The following is a 23,853-nucleotide window of genomic DNA, read 5'->3' as shown; positions in this document are numbered from 1 at the left end:
CTAACAGAAGTGACATTCCTATTCCTATGATTATTGCGATAATAATATCTTTAATCGCACATTTTTTTTGTTAGTTACAAGGCTGCATTCTGTCGCACGTGCCGAGCTGTCATTCTCTTGTATTATTTTCCCACCACGGAGTAACCTCGCATCTCGGAGGACAGTCGAGACGGGCAGTGTCGGTAGGCCAATCAGAGGCAGGCGGGGCGTTACCATGTCGATGCTCAGCCGCACATTAGATATACGCTTCTGCAAGACAGCAACAATTTTATGGTCCCATCCCTGGAGGAGAGAAAGAGAGAGAGAGAGAGAATCACAAGCACATGCACACACACACACACACACACACACACACACACACAGATAGCCCAGAGTGCACACAGGGTTTAATAGGATGTGCGTCAGGGGCAGGTACTAAATAACAGGAAGAGACCAGGGGTGTATACGTTTGGTTAAGTACGGGTGTGTTTCATGACAATGCTTAAGGCTCATAATCAACTCCCTTGAAAGACTGACAATTTATAATAGCACACTGGTGTTCTGCTGCGTTGAGAAAGAAAAAGAAACACAGTTTCAAATCTAAATTATGAGACCACCCGGATGTTCTCAAAGTAACTGGTTATTGTGCATATTAAGACACCTGTACAGTTGCAGCAGGTTGCATCAATCCTGAACTATTCTGGGAAGATGATGGTCAGAAGTTTAGTGGTTATTTAGGACAGCACAGTTTGTTCTAGAGCCTGGAGTAGAAGACAATCTCAGCTCTTCAAGTAGGTCCATGTGTCTCCTGTTACAGGCCTAATGGTGTATTTTATTTGATGGTGTATATTATGTAATGTGGCTTGTAAGAATCTTGGGTGTATTATTTAGTTTAGTACTCACTTGATCAGTGTTTGTAAACTGTCATGTCAAGTGTGTCCTGTAAGTCCATATGGGCTGGTCTTACTCGGAAGCGTGACACTTAAATAAAGAATTAATAAATTTAAAAAAATCAATCAATCAATCATAATATACAATAATAATACATAAATCAATGACATTGACATTTACAGCAGGCGAGGAATTTATTGGAGTGGACTGACAAACAACAATGGTGTTACGTAATGATCACCCATTCAGTGGTAGGGTTTTTTTTTATATCCTGCCTCTAAAAAGTTTCATACCCTAGTCAGTGTGTGTGTGTGTGTGTGTGTGTGTGTGTGTGTGTGTGTGTGTGTGTGTGTGTGTGTGTGTGTGTGTGTGTGTGTGTGTGTGTGTGTGTGTGTGTGTGTGTGTGTGTGTGTGTGTGTGTGTGTGTGTGTGTGTGTGTGTGTGTGTGTGTGTGTGTGTGTGTGTGTGTGTGTGTGTGTGTGTGAGTGTGTGTCGTCCAACCTGTATGGTACATGTCGTATTCCAGACAGGGAGATGTTATTGTTCCTCCTGTGAGTTCCCTGTGTGGCTCTGTTGTTTTTCCTGCAGATAATGGTCCCCTACAGCAGTCTGCATGTCACTGACTCTTATACAAGGCCTTACTGCCTTCCTTTTCACTCAGTGGAGAAAAACAAGACCTGGAATTAACTCAGTGCCTTGGTTTACGGTTTGGTGACAGCGTTCATGAAATAAAACAGGGGGAAAAAGCAAAAGCAACATTTAGCTGGGTTTCACGATTGTTCTTTTTTTTAAGCGTGTAACTAACTGCCTTTGTTTTTGTTTTCTTTTGTTACCCTCTGCAGATTTTCAGAATCCACTACAAATTCCTCGACCGAACATCTGCAGTCGTCTGACCATCACGTTGCAGTCCAAGCTGATGTCAAAGCCTTGTCTCCCTAGCCGTGGTCCCAAGCCTCCTGTCGCCCCCAAGCCCAGACCTCTGTCTGAACTGCACCTGCAGGGGGAGCCCTGTCCCCCAATCAGCCTCAGCAACGGAGACCTGTCTCATTCGGACAATGAGGCAGAGGTTTCCGAGGGCTTGGGGGAGGAGGGAGGCGAGGCAGAAGATGAACCCGACGACTCTGGGTTGGGAGACAATGACAGTGACGGTTTTGAGAATCTAATAAAAGGAGAGGTTGAGGAGGAGGCAGAGGGAGAGGTGTTGAGTAATTCAGCTGAAACAGACAGCATCGGCTCTTCTGACACGGTCAAAGCAGTTGATGAAGTTATCACTGATGCTACAGATCAACAAGACGCTGAGGAGGGTCTGAATATACCAGAGAGTGAAAATGACACTACTTCACAGTCCAACGAGGATGAGGCGGATGATTACGATACACTATCACTTTCATCTCATCAGAAAGAAACAAGTGAACATGAAGAAGAGGTGGTGCAACAAAATGTCACCGGAGAGACTGACACGGATGAGGATCTGAACGGAAACCTATATGAATGTGTAAAAGAGCAAGGCACTGATCAATGTCCTCTGTTCAGGCAGTGTGCTAAAGACAATGATAATAGCCTTGACGAGAACAGTTCACTAGGTGAAGATGCTTTGCCATACGAATTGACAATAGGCGAGGAAGCAAGAGGATTTGCGCTTGGGCCACGCTTCTGCTTGCTTCCGACCGTGTGTGAGGAGTATCCTTATGACCTGGTTGGCCCCACAGATGACGCCAGTAGCACATGTGAGTCGTGCGACCCGACTGAATTGGGAGACACAGAGGTATGGCAGCCGGAGAGAGCCACCAAGGATCCATCGGGACGTTTTCGCTTCACAGCCAGCACCGAGGATGTTTTTGGGCCTTACGCTGTCATTGAGGCATTGCCAGAGGATAGGACCTGCACAGCTGACCCAGAGTGGGAAGAAGATGATGGCTGTGCCAACCCTTCACTCAAGCTAGAGTCTGCTGGCACGTCGTCCAGCCAAGAGCCTTTCTACGTGTCGTGCGACGATGTAGACAAGCTAGAAGATAAAAGAGCCTTCTCAGGGGAGGCTGAGGTTCACGATGACAGCGGGGAGTCCAGTGAGCACAAACTATCTGCAAAAGACAATGAGTCAGTGGATGAGTATGCGGACATAGACGACTCATACTGCCCAGAGGCCGATGACGTCCAGCAGCTCGAGTGTGTTTCATCAGAGGACTATGTCGAGATCGGGGATGAGGAGGATGACGATGAAGACCCAGAAAAGAAACGAATCAAAGGAAAGAGCGTCAAAGTGAGAACAGCCAAGCGTGAGCAGGCTTTTCACAGCCAGAGGAACAGCTGTCAGCCTCGCCTCAGGCTGTGCAACATTACGGTGCCGACAGACCTGGACCTGGGCCGCACCCAAGAACTCACCAACAGGGTGGTCTTTGCCCACACCACTGAGGCCTTCGAAGAAGACATCGAAGAGCTGGACTGCCACATTGTGCCTTATTACGACGAAACAGACGAAACAGACAGCGATGAGCATATATACGAAGAGGCTGGCTTTGACTCGGAGGGGGAAAACTTTGTGTCCCTTGATCGCAAGACTATTGTGGCACGATCTCGTTCCTACTCTGGAAAGTTTCCTGGCTACGTTCCTGAAACAGTCCCAGAGGAGACCGGGACGGAATACCAGACTCATGACTACTGCACCGTGGCCTTGGATCAGAATGGGGAACCTCTCAAGCGTCAAGAACAGCAAGAGGTCAACCGTTTGATACCGTCTCTGAAGCCTCGTCGCTTTCTGTTATACTCACGCTCTGCGGAAGGACCGGAACTGTCGTTGATCAGCCCCACGGGGATCGAGCTGAAGGACGAGGTCAGGATGAAGAGAAAAGATGACACCATGTCTCTGCCGTGTGTCATATCGTCCTCTGGGAGCTTCTCCCAGCGTAGCCATCAGTCGTCTAGTGGCGTCTCCACGCCGACCTCTCTGGTGGACATCCCACCGCCGTTTGAGCTGGCGTACATCACAAAGAGGCCAGTCACCAAGAGTTCCCCATCCGTGCTGATCCAGCACGAAACCACTGATAAACCCAAGAAGAAGACATCCTCGTTCAAGCGCTTCCTGGCCCTTAAGTTCAAGAGGAAAACAGAATCAAAGGGTTACAGCGACGGGAGTGTTCGCTCGTCGCGTTCGTCCTCCGAGTCAAGTCACCACGGCCCGGTGAGAGTCATAGACCTGGACCGTAAGAGTACCAGCTCCCCTCAGCTGCAGTCTCGCATGGTGAACCCCCAGCAGCGTCTCCCGGACCTGCCCAGCGCCTTCATCTTCTACAAAGACCGGCAGAAGAGGAAAGGCGACCTGAAAGCCTATAGCGGCCGAGGCGTGTCCCGGGGCGAGTCTTTTGAAGAGCGCACTCGTCGCCCACTCATGCCCCTTCCCCTGACCAAGCCACGCTCCATCTCCTTCCCCAGCGCGGACACGTCCGATTACGAGAACATCCCTGCCATGAGCTCCGACTACGAGAACATCCAGATCCCGGGCCGGCCCACCAGAGCCGTGACGGTCACTGAGTTCTTTGAGGACCCGAACCGCATTACGATTCCCTCCAACGAGAACGACGGCTATGTGGACATGAACAGCTTCCCTGGGATTGACAGCAAGCACCAGTTGCTCGAAGAGGAGACCGAAAGGTAGGATAATAAACCACCTAAACCCTAAACAGCATACACATAATAGCCAATCTACAATCTCACAACACGTCGCAGTGTGACAGCGTTTTGAGCTGACAGTTGATCTGCTATTTTTGCTATTTCTGAACATTTAAAAAATTACTTTTGAAAATGTTTGCCTATGACATACCCATAATACCTGTAGTGATGTCAGGTTGAAAGTAGTTAAATGTACTGTGTGTCTATTATTCATACATTACATGTTAATCGAACTCTGAGAGTATGGAAATGGACCCATTTTACACTCATAGTTAGATTATCTCTCCGGATTACCCTGCATTTTGAATACGGGACTTCTACTTGTAATATCTTCTATTGTCATATTGATACTTTTACTTAAGTAAAACATGTGAGTACTTCGTCCATCACTGCACTGGTGATATTAGTCATCAGTGGAACTGGGTTAAGGTACATGTTCTCATCACTTCAAAAGAGAAGTCTCCAGACAGTCGGGCCGTGCAGTTGACAGATGAAAGCTCAGATGAAACAGCAGGGCACCTGGTTGAGCAGAGTGTGATGAGACGAACAGCATGCTGTAGCAAGCATCACTGGCTTTGGGGAAGATGGACAATGCTTGTGGGAGAGCTTATGGCTGTTTCCCATTCAGCTATTATTAGAGGTCGCATCTGGAGCTGCTAGTTGTCTGAGAGGGTAAAGAACAGCTCAAGTGGTTTTGCTCATAGAGCACAGGTTCGTTCAGGAGGGAATACCGTGTGTCATTATCAGCTGCAATTAAATGTGAGAAAGTAGCGGAGGGGGGCGTGAAAGATGAAGACAGAGATTATTTTTTATTCTTTTTTTCCCTCCTATATATTGGAAGGCAAGGGAATGAAAGGGAGACACTAATGGGATGGATTTCCTAATACAGAATGTGAAAGAAAATAATAATGGATACAGACGTAAAACAAGGAGAACAGAAGCGATGCGGAGATATAGCAGGGTGAGTAAGAGAGCAGTTGTGGTGTAATTGCTCTCTTGTACCTGACACTTGTGGTTAAGTTTAGGAGGGCTTTCATTAAAGTAGCTCTCTCCTGAGTCCTTCTCCTTCATTGGACCCTGAAGGGGGTCGGTGGGATTTACTGCAGTGTGTGTGATAGAGTGAGGAAACACCGGAGTAGTGACTGGTACCAAATGAACCTGGCCTGCAGGGCCACTTTAATACAGCGACCCAGTCTGGACCCAGTAGTCTTAATAAAAACACATGTGTTAGATAACGTGCACAGTCCAAATGACAAGCCGTTACTCTAACAACTATAGATGATCGTTTTGCGCCGCGATGCCTCGGCATAAAATAATTTCTTATTTCCTGTGGCGCTGTTTTCTGTTTTGTTCGCGTGCAGTAAACTGTAATTTGTAGCAGTGTATTTTTATTGTTTTGTGTCTGATTTTATTTAGAGCCTATGGCCAAGAAAGCGCAAGCGAGATACAATATGATGTGTAGGACTACTGTCTACTGTAGAAATGGATGCAGCTTATTGTTTCTATAATTTCTCCACATAAACATCAAGCCTGATTTTCGCCCCAGGCCTGCTGTGCTTTATATCAGTATTTGGCCTTGTTGTTTACGTCCAGCGCGATTTAACACCTTAAAACTGTGAAAGCGCATTTGTGTCATTTTAGATTAAAAAAAAACAGCAGGTGTACAAACTCACAGCACGTCACTTCATGCCGTGCTGCGAGCTTGTACATCTGCAATATTTGAAGCATTTTTGAACAATCTTGAAAGTGTTCTTGAAAAATGTAACACAAATCATCTGGGGATCCAATTGGCACAAAAAACTACCGATTTAGAAGCATCTGTAGAATCAGCCTGAGGTCTTAATGGGTTAAGATAGCAACACATTTGAAAGCCCTCCATTTCCCAGACAATGGCCCCTCAGAGCAGGCTCTTTTTCTCCCCGTGACGTTATCGATCGTCTCATTGTGTGGCCCTCAAACCACTCGCATCCTATCTGTCCTGTCACCTCGCCTCCGCCACATTCCCCAGGAGATTCTCCCACTCCCGTGGCCCCTCTTGCTCTGGTATCTCTGTGTACATGTGTGTGCTGGTTGGGGGGGGGGGGGGGTATACAGTATGTCAATGCTTGTGCATGTGTGTTTGTGTGACGTATAGCCTACACGCACATGCAGTCGTGCGCATGCCCGTGCGTGCATCCTCTTTCTAAACCCCAAAAGGCAAAGGCCTTGTCATTGCCACTGTCCAGTGTGCAAGTATGCTGATGGCAGTGATTTATTGGGGAGTCATTCCACAGTCAACAACATTCCGGCCCGTGGAGAGAAACCACGTCATTGTCGCTCGCAGAATGACTGCACCGAACACAAAAGTGTATGTAGCATCCCTACAAAAGCACGGGCTGTCCCAGACAGTCCACTGAGCTCCAAAAGCCCCGATGCCTGGCATAGGTTTGCTTTGGTTTTTCCTGTAGTGATTAATGTGTTGGTTGGAACACTACTTCAGCATATAGACTCAGACTGTAGCAGGCTGGGCAAAGAGACATATTCATTAAGAAACACAACATTGGCCACCATAGGCTAAGATGTGGCGGCAGAGAAATTATTCATCCCAGGCCAAGTAAAGACACTGCTAATGAGTGTGTGTGTGTGTGTGTGTGTGTGTGTGTGTGTGTGTGTGTGTGTGTGTGTGTGTGTGTGTGTGTGTGTGTGTGTGTGTGTGTGTGTGTGTGTGTGTGTGTGTGTGTGTGTGTGTGTGTGTGTGTGTGTGCAATGCATGCACGGCGTGCAATGCATGCATGGCTTGCACTTGTGTGTGTGTGTGTGTGTATGGATACTTGCGCGCTGGTGAGTGTGTGTGATGTATTTCAGTGCTACCGGTACTTTACCGAAGGGGGGGAGACTCTCAACATAACGTTGTCTCAGCAGTATTGTCCGTGTTCACAAGAGAAGCTTCAGAGAAGAACATTCAGCATTCTTTGCGATCAGTCAAAGCAATTCCAGGTGGACCAATTACAGTCAGTCCTCGCACAAACGTATACACTGTGACGGAATGTTGGTCCGGGGCGCTGCATGCCATGCTACACCCAAAACATTTAATACAGCGGTTTAGTGTGAACTTCATGCTCCATGGAAGGCCACAAAGTCCTTTAAAACAAGACCACTCGCTCGTTACGTTAGCGTTAGTTGTGGTGTGGAAGCCATCTTAACCCATTAAAACTTGGAAAGTATCAGCGTCATTTTAGATTTTATATAGCAAGAAGGTTTTTCAGAGTACCGGTATACAAGTGTTCCGCGGCCAAATCCAGTACATATCACTTTGGGGTCCCTTGAAGTTTGAAACTACTGCTTTAGAAGGCAGTTGTAGAATGGAGGGGTTCCTAACCATGGTACTAGTACCACTGGTGGTACTTGAGCCACCCTCTGGTATGGTACTAGTACCACTGGTGGTACTAGTACCATGGTGGTGGTACCACTGGTACTTGAGCCCCCCCCTGGTGGTACACGGAGGAGACACAGAGCAGAGTTTTGTCAGAGCAGCAGCATTATTGGCTTAGGAATGGAACAAAAAGGGTAAAAAAAAAAGGTATACTCCCATATTTTAACATCAGTTATGATGGTGGTACTTGGAGAGCCAAATATTTTCTGAGGTGGTACTTCAGTATAAAAAGGTTGGGAACCAATGTTTCAATGGGTTAAAGGGAACCTCTGCTCAATGTAAGCCCATTAAAAGAAGTCCTCCGCTCGTCACGTTGTAGCGTCAGTTGTGGTGAGGAGGAAGCCATCCATCTTAAAGTGCGTTGCTGCGTTGGGTGGTGGCCGTGGGCGGTGTGGCGTGGTGGCGAGCAGAGGGTGTGTGCCACTACTGGCCTGCCAGGCCCCGTGCCAGGCGCTCCGGGGTCATTGCCAGGTCGTCCCCGGGGAGGAAGTGTCCTGCCTTGGAGCTTCCCACCCGCCTGTTTACAGGAAATGCAGGACAAGGGCGGAGGGGCTGGCTGGCTGGCTGGCTGGCGGGAGGCAGGGAGGTGGAGACAGAGGCAAGAAGAGGATGGAGTGGAGAGGAGTGGGGGGTGGGACAGAGGGTCATCGGGGCAGGGTGGAGGTTCCCAGACTCCCCTTGGAACAACAAGGGGAGGTGTGGCACTGTGAGGAATGCCAGGTCTGTTGCTTCGGCAGCTTGTCACAGGGAGTGACTCACTGTGCTGTGTTGCACACTGCTTACATATACAGACTGACATACATACATACGTTGTGGTAGGGTTGTCACGATTATGACATTTTACTTGACGGTTAATAATTGTCACTCAAATGATTGCGATTAACTTGATTTAATTGTCTCTGTCATTATTGGATAAATAAAAATATGACATTTCTGTTTGGCTTTTAGGCTCCGTAAAGCAAGGTTGCACAGGGCAGATATGACAAATAACAAAGTGTGTGGCATTGCGACACATAGATCTGCTATTTCCACTATTTTGTACATTATGAAACAAATGGAAACGATTATGACGATTCTGCAAAACATTATTGCAATTATCTCAAATAATTGCAATTAGGCGCGAATATCCTACTATAAATGTGCCACGTCTCTGTCTGCGTGTGTGTGTGTGTGTGTACTGTACGGTTGTAATGCATGTAACTCGAGAACCATTTGCCCCACCGACTTCAAATTCGACACACGCATTCCACACCCGGTATCGAGTCGGTCGGACACACGGTTCTCCAGAACCACCACAGAAGGCTCTAGTCAGGCTCTGCCAGTGGGCCTAATGAGCCAAAGTCCCCTCACCTCTGCAATTTCCAGCCTCTGCCTCAGCCAATTGATTGCCATGGCAACCCCACACCTTCAAATTGATTACTTAACCACTTTTCACAGTCAGTTTGCACTCTTCACACAGGCAAACCGGCAGATACAGAGATGTGGGAGATTAAAACGGGTGCTAGCGGGTATTATTAGGTTCCCAAGTTGCATCGTTCTCAAGTAGGCCGATGGCCGACAGGCACGTACAGGTCTAGTGTATACTAATAGCAACTAGAGATTCTGGTCACTATGCGGCCATCACATTCACATCTATAGTTCACTATGTTGCACTGCGTATAGAGACCTCTGCATCTGTCAGTCCTTTAACCTTTTCAGTTTCTTTAACCCATTCAGGCCGGGAACCCCTTTTGATGTTTTAAGCATTATGTTATACTTTAGCTATTGAAAAATAGAAGATCTACAAGCTCATAGCGTGGCACTCGGTGAATATGTGGCGCATACAGCCGGGGCGCCTGATGGAGGGGAAAGGAACTGGTTGGAATAACGTGTTCCTTCCACGCGCTACGTCCAACCAGGGAAACTCCCCCCTGTCAGGTGTAAAGGAGCAACTTGGACACTCAGAAATGAAGGAAGCATGAGTTCAAGTCTGTTGCTCTCCCCTTGTCCCCCATATATGGGGACTAGGTTGGTGGAGGGTGTGTAGAGCCCAGGATCACATTAGATGATTGACACAGGGGTGAAAAATGGGTTACAAAATCGTGGGATAAAAAAAATATTAAAAAAATATATGTGGCGCAAATCATTGAATATAAATTATTTCAGAGCGTACGTTTTTAATTCAAATCTTTGATTCTGGGAGGGTCACTGGAACAACATATTGTCAGATGGGGGCCGGCGGCCAATTACATATAATATTTGGGGGTCCTTGACATGAAATAGTTTGAGAATCACTAACATAAAAACATAGGTTTTTCAGAAAACTGTTAGGATTCAGTGCCCATATTTTCTCTCACAAAATCTGGCAACAGCTGTGGCACTGCTCCAGACTACTTTTGTAACTTTCTGCACCTCCAATGAGCACATAGTTGATTTTCTTTTTGGAGTGGCACTGCTCCAGTGCGCCCTATAGTAAGGGCAGTTTGACAGGCAGGGGGGGCGTGTCACATTTGCACCGCCACCTCATTAGAGCACTGTCAGAACAACAACAGCCATAGGCTACATATAACTGTCATCAAAACAACAACAATTTCAAGATGCTTCCCGGTCTCTTAATCCCCTCTAACAACGTCCCAATCGTCGATGCCGAGGAGGACTAATGAACCTATTCCTGCCGCACGCACACATTTCCTGTAATGGCGCCATTAGAAGCCGAGAAAAGGGCCTTTCTGATTGCAACTAATATATATTTTAATACTCAATGTTTAGCTCAATTGAATTACATATTACAAGCACCATCAAAATCCCCCGCAAATGGCCAGCATATCAGTCTTATAGAGAGGAAAAGACATTGTATGACACGGTAGATTTGACTCTGAGGTATTATAAATAGAGGTTTGTGTTTGGCTGGCATAATGGCGTTGCCTTAATGGGCTTGTTAACGGCCCAACGTATTGTACATTATTATTACCAGCTTTGCACATGGGAAGATTAGAGGAAGTTGATTGGACCAACATGCGAAAGCCATATTTGAGTTTTCATAGTGGGGTAATAATAATAATAACCTTAGTAAAATGAGAAATGATTAGGTGACGGAGAAACCCTTTTATGCAACATATGAATGGGTAAATTGTTTATGTTCGCAATGATTCGACAGCCTCTGCTTTCTAGTATGTATCCAAATTAATAGTCTTCGATGTACATGCATGTATACAGTAGGCCCAGATGTACTGTATCCCAACACTGCGAGTGATTCAACTGGTTCCATTTGTACACTCTCTGAGTTACAGACCCATAAGGGTCCATTTGGTGCCTAATTATCATTTAGCTGGGGACCCCCTGGAACTCCCCTCAAGGACCCCTGGGAGACCCCACTTTGGGAACCACTGCTCTAGAGCCTCTAGTCTTAGTGAAAAGCAATTGAGTTGTCCCTCAGACTGCTGAGCTTGTAGATCTGCTATTTCTTTGTTATTTAAGTTGTCTAAAATGGGGATGAGTTGAGAGAATAGTTGTCTTCTCTTTTCCCACCATCAGGCTGACCTGGTCTCTCTGGGGGAGAGAGAGGTCGACCATGAGCGATGGCCTCGAGGTGCGTCCTTAAGTCCATCCAATACGCTAAAGGTGTGTGTGTGTGTGTGTGTGTGTGTGTGTGTGTGTGTGTGTGTGTGTGTGTGTGTGTGTGTGTGTGTGTGTGTGTGTGTGCGTGTGCGTGTGCGTGTGCACGTGCGTGCGTGTGTGTGTGTGTGTGTGTGTGTGTGTGTGTGTGTGTGTGTGTGTGTGTGTGTGTGTGTGTGCGTGCGTATCTTGGGCGTCATGAAGGATGACTATGCCTGAGCAGAAGATGAGGTCCAGCTGGGAAGCTGTTTAACCTTTGGTTGTAGGAGAGGCTGCTAATAGTCTGCAGCTATCTTCACACACCAGCAGTCAATACAAACACTCATTATGAGGGTGTGTGTGTGTGTGTGTGTGTGTGTGTGTGTGTGTGTGTGTGTGTGTGTGTGTGTGTGTGTGTGTGCAACATTCTTAGATGTTGCACATGTTCTGCATTATGAAACAGTGAGAGAATGTTTTGTGTGTGAAATTACATGCAGCTAGGATTAGAAGCAGTGGTGGAAAGTAACTAAATAGTACATATATGCTCAATTCTTGTACTTGTACAGTAAGTACAATTCAGAGGTCATTTTTTACATTTATACTTTTGTATTTACATTTTTCACTACACTCCTTGCTGACTGGTGCCCCCCCCCCCCCCCCCCAGCCCAAGCGCCCTGTGAATATTTTACTTTTTACTCCACTACAATTATTTGACAACATTAGTTAGTAGTTATCTTTATAAATTTGGACATACATTAAAGCTACAGTATGTAACTTTCCTCTTCTACCCCGGATTTCCTACGCAAGTCCCGAGTTTTCTTTTTTACCATTGAGCTTATAGAGCCAGTCTGCTTGCATTTACTGACCATCAGGTCAGTAAATGTCTCCATAGAAGAGCAGGAAGACAAAATACACCAACTGTATAAGTTATATTGTAATAACATACCCTACCATACAACAGATTGGACAACACAAAATAAAAAGTTACACATGCTTTGACCGCTCAAGCGTTGTTTTATACATACTGTAGAGGCTATTAGAAAATAGCTGAGCTGCAAGCTCAACACGAAATGCAACGCATGTGTTCTATTCACCACGTTCAGGGGTCAGCCAGCCCATACTTAACTGCAAGTTTTCTTTCATAGTTGGACATCACTGCGCTCGCTGAGTGTATTGTAATTGTTGCTGTCGGGGCAGAAACCTCTTATCTCCGTGATTTTCCTTTTTATGTTTTATCGTAAATGGATCCAGACTTTGCCATTACTAGTGTCACACAAATATACCAAAAATGACCGATTTCCAAGCTCGCAACGTGGTGTTTGGAGTTTTTCGAGCTTGTAGATCAGCTATTTTTGCTATTTTTGAATCCTGCAAAAGTAACAGTTTTGGACATAATGGTTTCCCCCCGACAGGGACGGTACTGTATGTGGCCAAAGATGACATCAGACATCGGGGACTCCTGGCTGTGAACACTGTGTTGCAGAAGCTACTTGTTCCCATGGAGAACCTCTTGACATCATGCTGTCTCTACTCTATCTCCTTCTTAGCCTGTAGGAAAGCACTCAATGCTGTATCATGCTACATAACATGTCATTAATGTTTTATCAATTTGCCCATTTGTGTCAAATTGGCGTGGCGTGTGTGTGTAAAGGTCGGGAGTGCAGACAACTTTTTTTTCTTTTTTAAAGATTTGTTTTAGGCTTTTCTGCCTTTATTGATAGTATCAAGTGAAGATTGACAGGAAAGAGGGAGAGACATGCAGCAAAGGTCATCATGAACGGTACTCGAACACGCAACGTGCTGTCAGGGCAAATAAATATGTGGCATACGCCTGGACCACTTGGCCAGCGGGCGCCTCAGTGCCGACGAATTTGACCATCGACAAATTCCATGCGAAACATTTTAAACCACACAAAATCTTGTATATATCCCTGGCTCACAATATTGTCAGATGGGGGTCTGCGGCCAATTTAAGTGTTAATATTTGGGGTCCTTGACATGAAAGAGTTTGACAACGACTGCACTAGGATAATGGACGGGCACTTTGTGGGCCACAGAAGGTTAATACAGTGACCTCAGGTACTGTAACATTCAGAAGGATCAACCAGTCCTCCCCATCAGGCACAGCTGCATGCTCTGGGATTATATGGATCATGAGACCGGACCATGAAATAGATGGTCACACAAAAGCTTTTGTCTCAACACAAAATGCTCCCGCTAAATCAGTAGTTAACTTTAGTTAACATTATGCTCAAATCTCTCTTGACAGAGAAAATATGACAGTACAGTACATTAACCAGGTCCCAGTCAGTTCTGGAAAAACTGGAAAATATTCATTGAAAGAACAACACACAGGGGGTGAAAGGAGAGGAAGTCCATTCTGGAAATAGCAGCCTGGCATATTTTTGTCTCAAATGCTTATCCACCAGACCCTATTTTAGTTGGTGTGTACGCGATTATACATATTTGCTAATAGGGTAATTGATCCGAGACTCTTTCTATGTCAATAGGTGCATTGTGAGATTATACATGTACATTATACAATTATACACGCGATTCTACAGCTTTGGTAATAGGGTCATTGATCAGAGACTCTTTCTTTGTCAATAGTTGCATTCTGAGAAATGTTCTACCTTTCTGGTTTTCCATTAGGTTTACTGGTGTGGTCAAATAATATGTAACGTCGTCTCTGTTGGATGGAAACCTATTCTGTCCAAAACTGTTACTGTATTTTTCAGGATTCAACAAAAACAACAGCAGATCTACAAGGTCAAACCTGGTCACGCTGCGTTTCAAGCTTGTGGATCTGCTACTTTTGACGCTTTTATGTGACACTGTAGTATGATCAATTAGGACATTAATGTAAGTTAGAATACAGAGTTTCTGCTCGACAGCAACGATTTAATACATAGCCCTTTTCCTGGAGAATGTATGCATTTTCCCCTCCCCTGGCTGTACTATACATATTCCATTTATACAGTACAACACAGAGCAACATTTCTCAATGCAATTTCACGCAGTGTCATTAAATGTGTGCCATGGTGCGTGCGGTGCACCTACTGTTACATATTCATGGCTCGTGTGATGTCTCAGTGCCCAATGCCCATATCAAGGCTTTTCTTATTGAATTCCTAATGTGATTTTCATATTCTTCTTTTTGTTTCTCCGCAGTGCGTACACGGAGCCGTTCCCACTGAACCCTGCAGTCACTGCCGGCCTGTCAGCCGAAGAGGACCATGGGCGCACCTCCGAGGAGGAGGAGGGGGGCGCGGAGCAAGGCTATGATAGACAGGTCTGTTTAGATCAGTGTTATAGTTTAGCACAAACAATTTACATTTTTGAACATTTTCATGTTGGGTCAGCAGCCAAATTCAGCCAAAATATAAAGGTATTTGTAGAATCGGTCTTAACAGGTTAACACACGAACGCCGAATGGTGGTATGTAATCATTTCAGAACATGTACAATGTTTTCAGTGAGAGCTCAGAGCTGTTGAATGGCCAAAGCTTTTGGAATGTATATATGTAAAGTGAGACATGACAGGGGACAGATTCAACTTTTTCCATATGGGGATTCATTGAAAACAGAATACACTCACATTCAATCGTCAATCAGATAGAATTGTTAACTCCCACGACAGAATAATATGCACTGGTTTGTTAAGGACCTGACCTGTATAATCTATGTGAATGTTCTTCCTGTGATTTACTCGAGGGTGGTATCAGCGAATCCACATTGCGCCTGTTAAAGTTCCTCCTAATTCCTCCTAAGTCTTTCACACAATTACAGGCGGCCATTTTACAGTAGCCCAGAGATGGACCCCATCCCCCGTCCCCCCCGTCCCCTTGTCCCCCCGCCACAATAATATCAGGCCTTGCTTCCAGCATGTGACGCACACTTCCTTGTTTTCTTCTTATTCTTCAAAAGAGAAAAAGAAAAACAATAAGAGAGCGAGGGAGAATGTGTGTGTGTGTGTGTGCGTGTGTGTGTGTGTTTGTGTGTGTGTGTGTGGTGGGGGGGGGGGGGGGACCTCCAGTAGGAACCAATAAACAATTCCATTGAATGAAAGTGTTTTGGTCTAATTTTCAGGAAATGAGGATCAACATGCATCAATGTTGCATTTGTGAAAACGGTCCCATTATAGGAAAAGGAAAATAACATTGACAAAGTGCACCAGCCTTGCCGGTAAAGCCACCTAAATGGCTTCGATGTTATGTTTTTAGGTCGTGGATGTTTTGAGGCCCCGGTGATTAGCCTCTACATCAATGACCAGCGTTGTTGTCACTACGCGCACGGCCTCTCATGCATAATGCATCCCACAAAAATTTTCAAGTCCTGCATTTGAGAAAGCTTTCACGTCCCGGCCGCACTGTAATGAAATAATCAGTCTTATTTTGACAGCGACAAAGAAAAGGAAAAAAACCCTGGACATTTATTTTTCCTCAATCGCGTCGGCCGCTTAGCTGTTCCTATAAATGTTTGAGTGGTACAAGTGCACGCGGAGCCTCCTTTAGACATTGGCCAAGCTCATTCATCTCCCGTGCTTTTCTCCCCTTGCCCTGTCACCCAGATTGATGGCAGATCCCGAGCCTTCTACGTCGCCAAGGAGCTGGTGGACTCCGAGCGAGGGTGAGTGTCTGTGCCAACTCATTTTACCCTGCATGCTCTCCTCACTCTCACGCTGGGAGGACACAACGTTTGGCTGTCCCCCCCCCTCCCCCCCTCCCAAACCCTCCATTGCCTTTCTCTCTTCTCTCAGTTTGCCGGTTGCCCTCATGTTCGCTGGCCTATTCCTCACTCGCCCCCCTTCCACTGTACCCCTCTCCCCTGTGTCCACTAACATATCGTTGGTGTCATATCTCCATATTCTAAACTTTTGTGTTTTTCTTTCATAAATGAAAGCCCTGCTTGATCATACTAGAGTGTCACACAAAAGTATCAAAAGTATAGCAGATGTACAGAACAAGCTGCAAACGTGGCACAAAGTGGCCCTTTAGATCTGCTAATTTTGCTACTTGTTTTGGACATATGAGGTTTCCACCCGAGAGAGACGACATCACGCACTGCGACTGAACTTCTCGCAAGTCACTGAATATCAGCTTTAGACTTGGCCAGTTGGCCACTGCCCACAGTGCCCGCATGCCATTAACCAACAAGCTCAGTTGTTGCAACGTGACACATTGTGAGCTTGTAGAAGGCTATTTTCATGGAATGTTCACCCCAGGACTGTAGGGTTCTGTCATGGATGCAGGAATATGGGTCTGTTATGTGTCTGTGTTTGTATGTGCGTGAGCCCATTTGTTTTGTTTGTCTCTGCAGATCCTACAGCGCAGCGTGGCTAATTTGACCAAAGTTCTAAATACTGTAACTAAGTAGCGGTCTTTGGTTATATCGTTAGAATAAGCTCAGAATTCGTCTTCACTCTTCTCTCTTTCTTTTCTATTCCGCAGACATGTCAAGGCCCTCAAGCATCTCCAAGAGGTAGGGATGCTTCTCAGGATTCAATCAGACTTGCAAGTATTTTGTTGACTGAATGAGCTAAATTCTGGAAAAGCCCCCTTTTCCACTGTACTCGTTTTGGCTCAGGCAAATCCATTGATGACATCACATCCTGTGTGTCTCCGTCGTTCTGTCCGTCCCACCACCACCGTAAGGCTCTGTCCAGGTTTATCAGTGTTGTTGCAGTGCCGGCAACTTCCTGGTCTTGACAAGGTTGACTCAGAGGTAGTCGCCCGTAGGGTGACGCAGGTCGCAATGCGGCATGCAGGCTGGCTGGCAGGCAGGGTACTCGCATCGATGCTGTCCTTTAGGCGCACTGCCACATGTGACCACCACCGCCCGTCTGTGTACCTGGCGCCCGAAGGTCAACAATGGATCCCGTCGGGGCCTTTAAAAAAAAAGAAACGTTGGACATGTTGCTGGTGCATGCCCGCCCCCCCAAACTGTTCAAGAACAAACAGGAGGGGTTTCCTATACAGAGATGATGTGTAGTAGGGAGGAAGGTTGCCAGTGCCACAGTTCACAGAAAAAATGTTAATTTAACTCAGGGAGCGTACAACCTTGAACCACGTTGATCCTACGGAACCCACAACGTAGGTTCCAATTGTGCACTCTGAGTTCCGTTAACACACTCGTTACAGTGTGTGCCTTAAAGCCGGGCAGGTGAGCTGTAGTCAGGCTGCAGAGGTCAGCCATGCGTCACCTCCGGGTGCTGTCATCTATTTCCGTCACACCTGGTTTACAGGGCTGTCACAAACGTGTCCCCCATGCAGACCACATCCTCACAGAGTCACCGGGATGGATGTTTACCAGACGGACCACTTTAAAATGACCTTTGCGTCAGGCTGTACAGACAGCTACACTCCAGCAATCTATTATTTCATTTTGATCGCAGTGGAAAGGTGTGCGGTTGCGGATAGATTTCACTATTACAGTGAGTGCTGTTAACCCACTAAAACCTGAGGGCCACTCCCACGAATGCCTCCTAAATCAGTAGTTCTTCTCACACTCACTTTCTCAAAAATAGCAGATGTACAAGCTCGCAGCGTGGCACGAAATCACGCGCTGTGAGCTTGTATATCTGCTATTTTTTGAATAGCCAACGCAAAGAATCTAAAATGACACACAGATGCTTTCTCGGTTTCCATGGGTTAAGCTAATAACGTTTTGTCAAGGATTGAGTGTGTGCGTGCGTGCATGCGTGCGTGCGTGCGTGCGTGTGTGTGTGCGTGCGTGCCCGCGTGATTACTTGGCCAGTACAAATCTGACAGGTGGAATCAAGGGGAACCCATCAGTCAGCTTGAACCATATACCCTTGAACAAGGTTGTAACCTGAATTACTTGTCCCCCCCTTACCATGATTTATAATGGGCTCATTTGAATAGTAAAGCAGCAGCTTCAATGCGATTTGATTCCATTAAAGAGCTGAGCCATGCAAATATTCATATAAACTAAACATCACTTCGCTCTAATGAGCGTACATCTGCAATCGCACCTTTATGCTAAATAATTAATATAGAATTATCTGTATACAAGATTCGATACACCACCAAGATACCCATGTACCTCTAAATACTTCCTTAATGTCAGTGAAGTCCACAACACCAGAGGGAGTTCAACAAACCAGGGACTACATTTATTTCGCTCCTATGCCACCAAAATGTGGAACACCCTACCAACAGTCCACACACACACACCACACATGCGAATCCCTTGACTCCTTCAAAACCGCTCTCAAAGGGCACCTACGGACGGCTGCAATTAGAAACTGGCCCCCGTAAAATCTGAATCCCCCCCCACCCCTTTTCTCCTCACTCAGTGAGGAGGTAAAAGGGGGAAAAAACATATACAGTGAGGCTCACTGTATATGTTTTTTCCCCCTTTTACCTCCTCTATGATGATTTCTTGTTTTTGGCTATATAGAAGTGTATATTTGTACATCTCTAAATGTTATGATGAATTGAACATGGTGGACCCTATTGTAAACAAGTGTAATGCTTTATGGTGTCATCCACACTTAACAGTTTTGTATTGAGTTGTGCTTGAAATGTACTGTAATTCTCCAATATGTTAATAAATACTTCAATCAATCAATCAATCAATCAATCAATGCAGACATACTGTAAAGACAGATCGATATCACGTAACTTATCGATATCACCTCATTTGCTCCGGCAGTTGTCTCTCTGCGGCTTCGGGTCTTTTTTTATTTGTTTTACTTTCCATATGCCGCGCATAATGATTTGTTTCATAAATTCTCAGCCATGCGTCTTTTGAATCTGAAAATGCAGGGTTCTGGTGAAAGCAAATAGGTAATCTTGGTTACCTGTGTTTTTCAATATTGTTATGGTACCAGGCTCCAGGGGTCTTTTTCCCATTGCTCATGACATTCAATCCGTTATTTCTTCTTTCCACTCTGCTGCATAATGCATACTGTACGTGATACCCAGTTGTTATTATTTTTCAGAGGTGGAAGTGATCTCTTGATATATCGGGCCACTATTTCAAATAGACTGCAATCGTAACAGCGTGAGATCGAGTCTAAAATGGGTCCTTTTGACAGACACGGTGTCAGCACTCCATGACCGTGTGACTCCATCTGCACGCATGCACACACACGCACGCACGCACATATGCACACGCACGCACATAATATTGCAAAAGGACCAAAACCACCATCGCTGAGAGTCAGGAGAAAAACACAGTCTATTGTTTCATTGTTTGTGATAATATAATATAATAATATTAATATAAGGAATTACTTGAACATAAAGAATTTCCAAAACCACGACCACAGCATGGGAAGTGAAGCATAACTGTATGCCCCTCTTCAGGTGAGCTTTCACAATAAGAGCTGCCTGTACAACAACATTGTGAAGCCAAAACTATCATGATTTTGTTGGTACCTGTTGTTTATACACAGTGACCTCTAAATAGACGGCGACCAAGCGTGACAAGTCTGCTCCGCCATCTGTTTAATGTTGTCTCTCGACCTACTTTTACCCGACAGAAGCAGCGATCAGGCTGTGTGTGGATGGCAGACGCACTGGGTATTGAGCTCATCTCATCCACAGGATGTCCACAAATACCAGATAGAGCCACTGACTGTGTGGTGGGGTGTGTGTGTGTACAAACTGGGCGGACACCTTTTAGTGAGACAGGAAGCAGGTTGGAGTCCATTCATTCCAATGGAAGAGTGACCGTGAACACAGCTTCTGACACCATTCTTTATCTCCATGGTCACTGAACTAAACACTGGACCTGATCGTCACGATCAGGTTTAGTTGCATACTAAAATACCGGTAGCTTTTTTCAGAGAGGCAAATCAGGAGAAAATGTACTTTATTATTGACCTTTCTCTGTCCCAGAAAAGCACCAGTAACCATAGGACGTCCGCGCGTCCACTTAGGAGACCATTTGTAGGATTTGTGTACCATTTCGACTCTAGTGGTCCAATTGGGATGACTGAAACACTAGCTCACAGTGTACGAGCGTGTGTGCGTTCTATTGCAAACACACACACACACACACACTCAATCACTCAGTCACATATGTGTGTGTGTACCTGTGTGAGGGGTTGTGTTGTTTTCTACGCGTGTGCGTCACGTCGCATCTCCCTGGAGACGCAGACAAACCGCGGGATCCCTTAAGCCAACAGTGTTACAGTCCTGATCCAGGCCAGAAGTGACGAATGCTAAACTGAGACGCGATCGATTGCGCATGATGAACGGCCAGCTCCCCAGCGCCGCCATGTCACCACATTATCTCACCAACCGCCCGGGACGTCTGTATTCACTTTATTATGTCCGCGCTGTCCTCTCAAATGGAATGGATGGGCTGTACCCCCTCCATACATTATGGCTTTACAGTGCATTATATGTCATGTTAGATAGCCAGGCAGCTCTAGCCGCAGACACAATTGATATTTGTTAAGGCCTTTTGACACCTCCTAACGATTGGCACAGTTTCATCTGCCCCCCCCACCCCTCCCCCTCTCAGCAGATAAATAACCTCTCTTGAGGACATTCAATCTTGGGTTGTTTATTTTAGCCCTTATGTGTCATTGGCACTCAGCCATTAAACGGCCTGTTCGACATGCCAGTAGAGCATAGCGTTTTGTGCTCGGCTTCTCTATCATGTTGTTAATCATCGTAGCATTTTCAGTGTCAACAGGATAATGAATATGGAGATCTTGTAGATGCTGGTGGAGATCTTGGAATGTAGATGCTGGTGGAGATCTTGGCAGTGCAGATGAACGTCCTTGCTTTTTGTGTTATAATGTTTGCTCCTTTTGTATACATTTGTAACACTGTACTATTTGCAAACCAAATGTTTGTTTGTTTTAGTTCCATTTCTGCACTCTCAGAGTTATTGGGGTCCTTGAAATTCAAAAGTTTGAGGACCCCCGAACTAGGAATAAATACAAATTCTATTTATATATATTTTTTTGTTAGTAAAATAATAATAATGTAAATAGTACAGTAAGCATATAAAACTATACAGTAGTGCAACATCAACTGAAGCATTCAAAATCGAAACATCTCTAAGGGTTTTTTTGTTGGAAAATTGTCACACCTCGCGGGTGTGAAGCGAGACTTGAAACAAAGTGTGGGACGTGAAGCGATTAAAAAGTGTGCGTCACCCTTTTGTCGCGCGACAAAGAGCTCGGTCGTGCGATGAGGCATAAATTATCCCTAAATCACGCGCAGGCAGGACGTCCCTTTTCCTGAATGCCTGGACAGAGCCCAGAGCATGCAGCCACTGAGGGGACGCTGGTGGATTTGGAATGAAGGGCGGCAGGAAGGATGTTTAGGAGGATCTGACCTTCCTTCCTTCCCTTTTCTCTCTCCCTTTTCATTCCCTGTTTCTCCCGTCACCCCCGATCGTCCCCTTCCCCACATTCGCTGCCTCCCTCCCTTTCCCCTTCCTCACTCTCACATATCCTTTTTTCCTCCATTCCTTTCTCTCTCTCTCTCTCTCTCTCTCTCTCTGTCCCTGTGCACGCTCTCTCTCTGTCTGTCTCTCTCTCTCTCTCCCTCCGTCATGCCCTGTGCAGGACTTCAGGACAGCAGTGGGGGAGGCGGTGGGGGAGGACGGGGAGTCTGTGTTGGAGGAGCAGAGGCTGGAGGAGATTCTTGGCGTGCTCCCCCAGGTCTACACTCTGCACAGCAACATGCTCATCGAGCTAGAGGCTCGCATCCGACAATGGTAAGATGCACGCACAGTACACGCACGCAACGCACGCAACGCACGCACACACACACACACACACACACACACACACACACACACACACACACACACACTGGGACCTGTTCTCAAACAAGCCAACCTACATACCTAGAAGCTACAAATACATCCTTTTGCCACTATACAAAATCACAGATAAAATCCAATTGGGCTGCATATGATTCAGGATAAATAATGCCACTGGCTTTCCCCAAAGTACAACTCCAGACCAGAAGCAATAAGTATGTAAATAAATATATAGATTTATTAAAAACCTGAGATTAAGTACAAACCTGACCTGACCATCTGAGAGCACCACAGTCCGTTTTTGAAAGGCAGTCTTTTTAACAAGGTAGCCTTTCAACAATTTAAAACAGTTTGAACATACCATTTTTTCCCCCATTTTCTCCCTCACCCCATCCCACCCCCCACCAAAACTGTGACTTTTCAGAAATTTTAAATAAAATACAAAATTCAGTTCCATTATTTATTCACACACTCTTGTTAGTACTCTTCATTGGTTCAATATTTATAAGCATTTAACAACTTTCACTGAAATAATAATAACGCGTGATGTGACAGTGTAGTATGATAAAGTAGTATGATAAAGTAGGCATTTACAATACATTGAACAACATATTTCATGACCACCAATAAATCCCTCGTATCACTGTTAAAGCCCACCATGTATGACCCGGTTCCCACCCTGGTTGGTTGCAGGGAGGAGAGCCAGAGGGTGGTGGACGTGATCCTGTCGCGTCGGGACGACTTTGCCGTGTTCGACACCTACCTCTCTGAGTACGACCGCAGCATGTCTCTGCTGGAGGAGAGCGTCAGGAGCAACGTCGCCTTCGCTGGCATCGTCAAGACGTTTGAGGTACAACACCGGAATGAATGAATGAATGAACGACTGAATAACTTTATCCAGCTCAGTGGCCTCGTGGTTCGAGTGTCTGCCCTGAAACAAGGAGGTCTGGGTTCGATCCCCAGCCGTTATTATACCAAAGCCTGTGAAAATGGGACCCAGTGCCTCCCTGCTTGGCACTCAGCATCAAGGGTTGGATTAGGGGGGGTTAGATCAACTACAAAATGATTCCCGAGCGCAGCTCCAAGAGACGGGTCAAATGCGTAGAACAAATCTCGCATAAAGCAATGTGTGTGACAAATAGTAGGACTTTAACCTTTAACCTCAACGCATCCCATCATCCCATTTTAAAGAACACGGTACTTCCAGTGCCAACATGCTGACACCAAAATAATATCTCGTATGCTCTCTCCTCAGATGTTTGCACAGTTAAAACTGTGGCGTTGCAGTTTCTCCAGAGCAGAGAGGGGTGTTCCACTCAATCTTCTCTCGGCAGAGCTCTCAGTTTAGGTTTTATCACCCAGCCCTCCATGGAGAGATAATGGCCTTTTCTTAAACCTCCTCTATCCTCGGTACTCTCCATGGAGGGACATGACCTTTATACCGTCATACACTCATCTTTCACACCAGCCAAACACCAAACCCTCATTTCCTCTCCAACAACAGACACAAACACACACACACACACACACACACACACACTCTTTATCCTCACTCCTCCCCCGCGTATAGGATTGTTG

General features: G+C 45.8%; 1 protein-coding gene across 2 annotated transcripts in view; it reads left to right on the top strand.

Annotated features, from left to right (window-relative positions):
• Nucleotides 1–23,853, top strand: part of fgd5a (FYVE, RhoGEF and PH domain containing 5a) — a 50,600-nt gene that overhangs the window by 3,360 nt on the left and 23,387 nt on the right. For both annotated transcript variants that reach the window (XM_080788818.1, XM_080788817.1), the window contains exons 2-7: nucleotides 1,713–4,518; nucleotides 14,693–14,813; nucleotides 16,091–16,149; nucleotides 16,971–17,001; nucleotides 22,076–22,227; nucleotides 22,969–23,125. In XM_080788818.1, the coding sequence (XP_080644944.1) occupies nucleotides 1,713–4,518; nucleotides 14,693–14,813; nucleotides 16,091–16,149; nucleotides 16,971–17,001; nucleotides 22,076–22,227; nucleotides 22,969–23,125 (3,326 nt within the window). The remainder of the gene's footprint in view (nucleotides 1–1,712; nucleotides 4,519–14,692; nucleotides 14,814–16,090; nucleotides 16,150–16,970; nucleotides 17,002–22,075; nucleotides 22,228–22,968; nucleotides 23,126–23,853) is intronic.

Source organism: Protomyctophum bolini (assembly GCF_963924005.1).
Source record: "Protomyctophum bolini genome assembly, chromosome: 2".
NCBI lineage: Eukaryota > Metazoa > Chordata > Actinopteri > Myctophiformes > Myctophidae > Protomyctophum > Protomyctophum bolini.
This window is presented reverse-complemented; position numbering and strand designations above follow the sequence as displayed.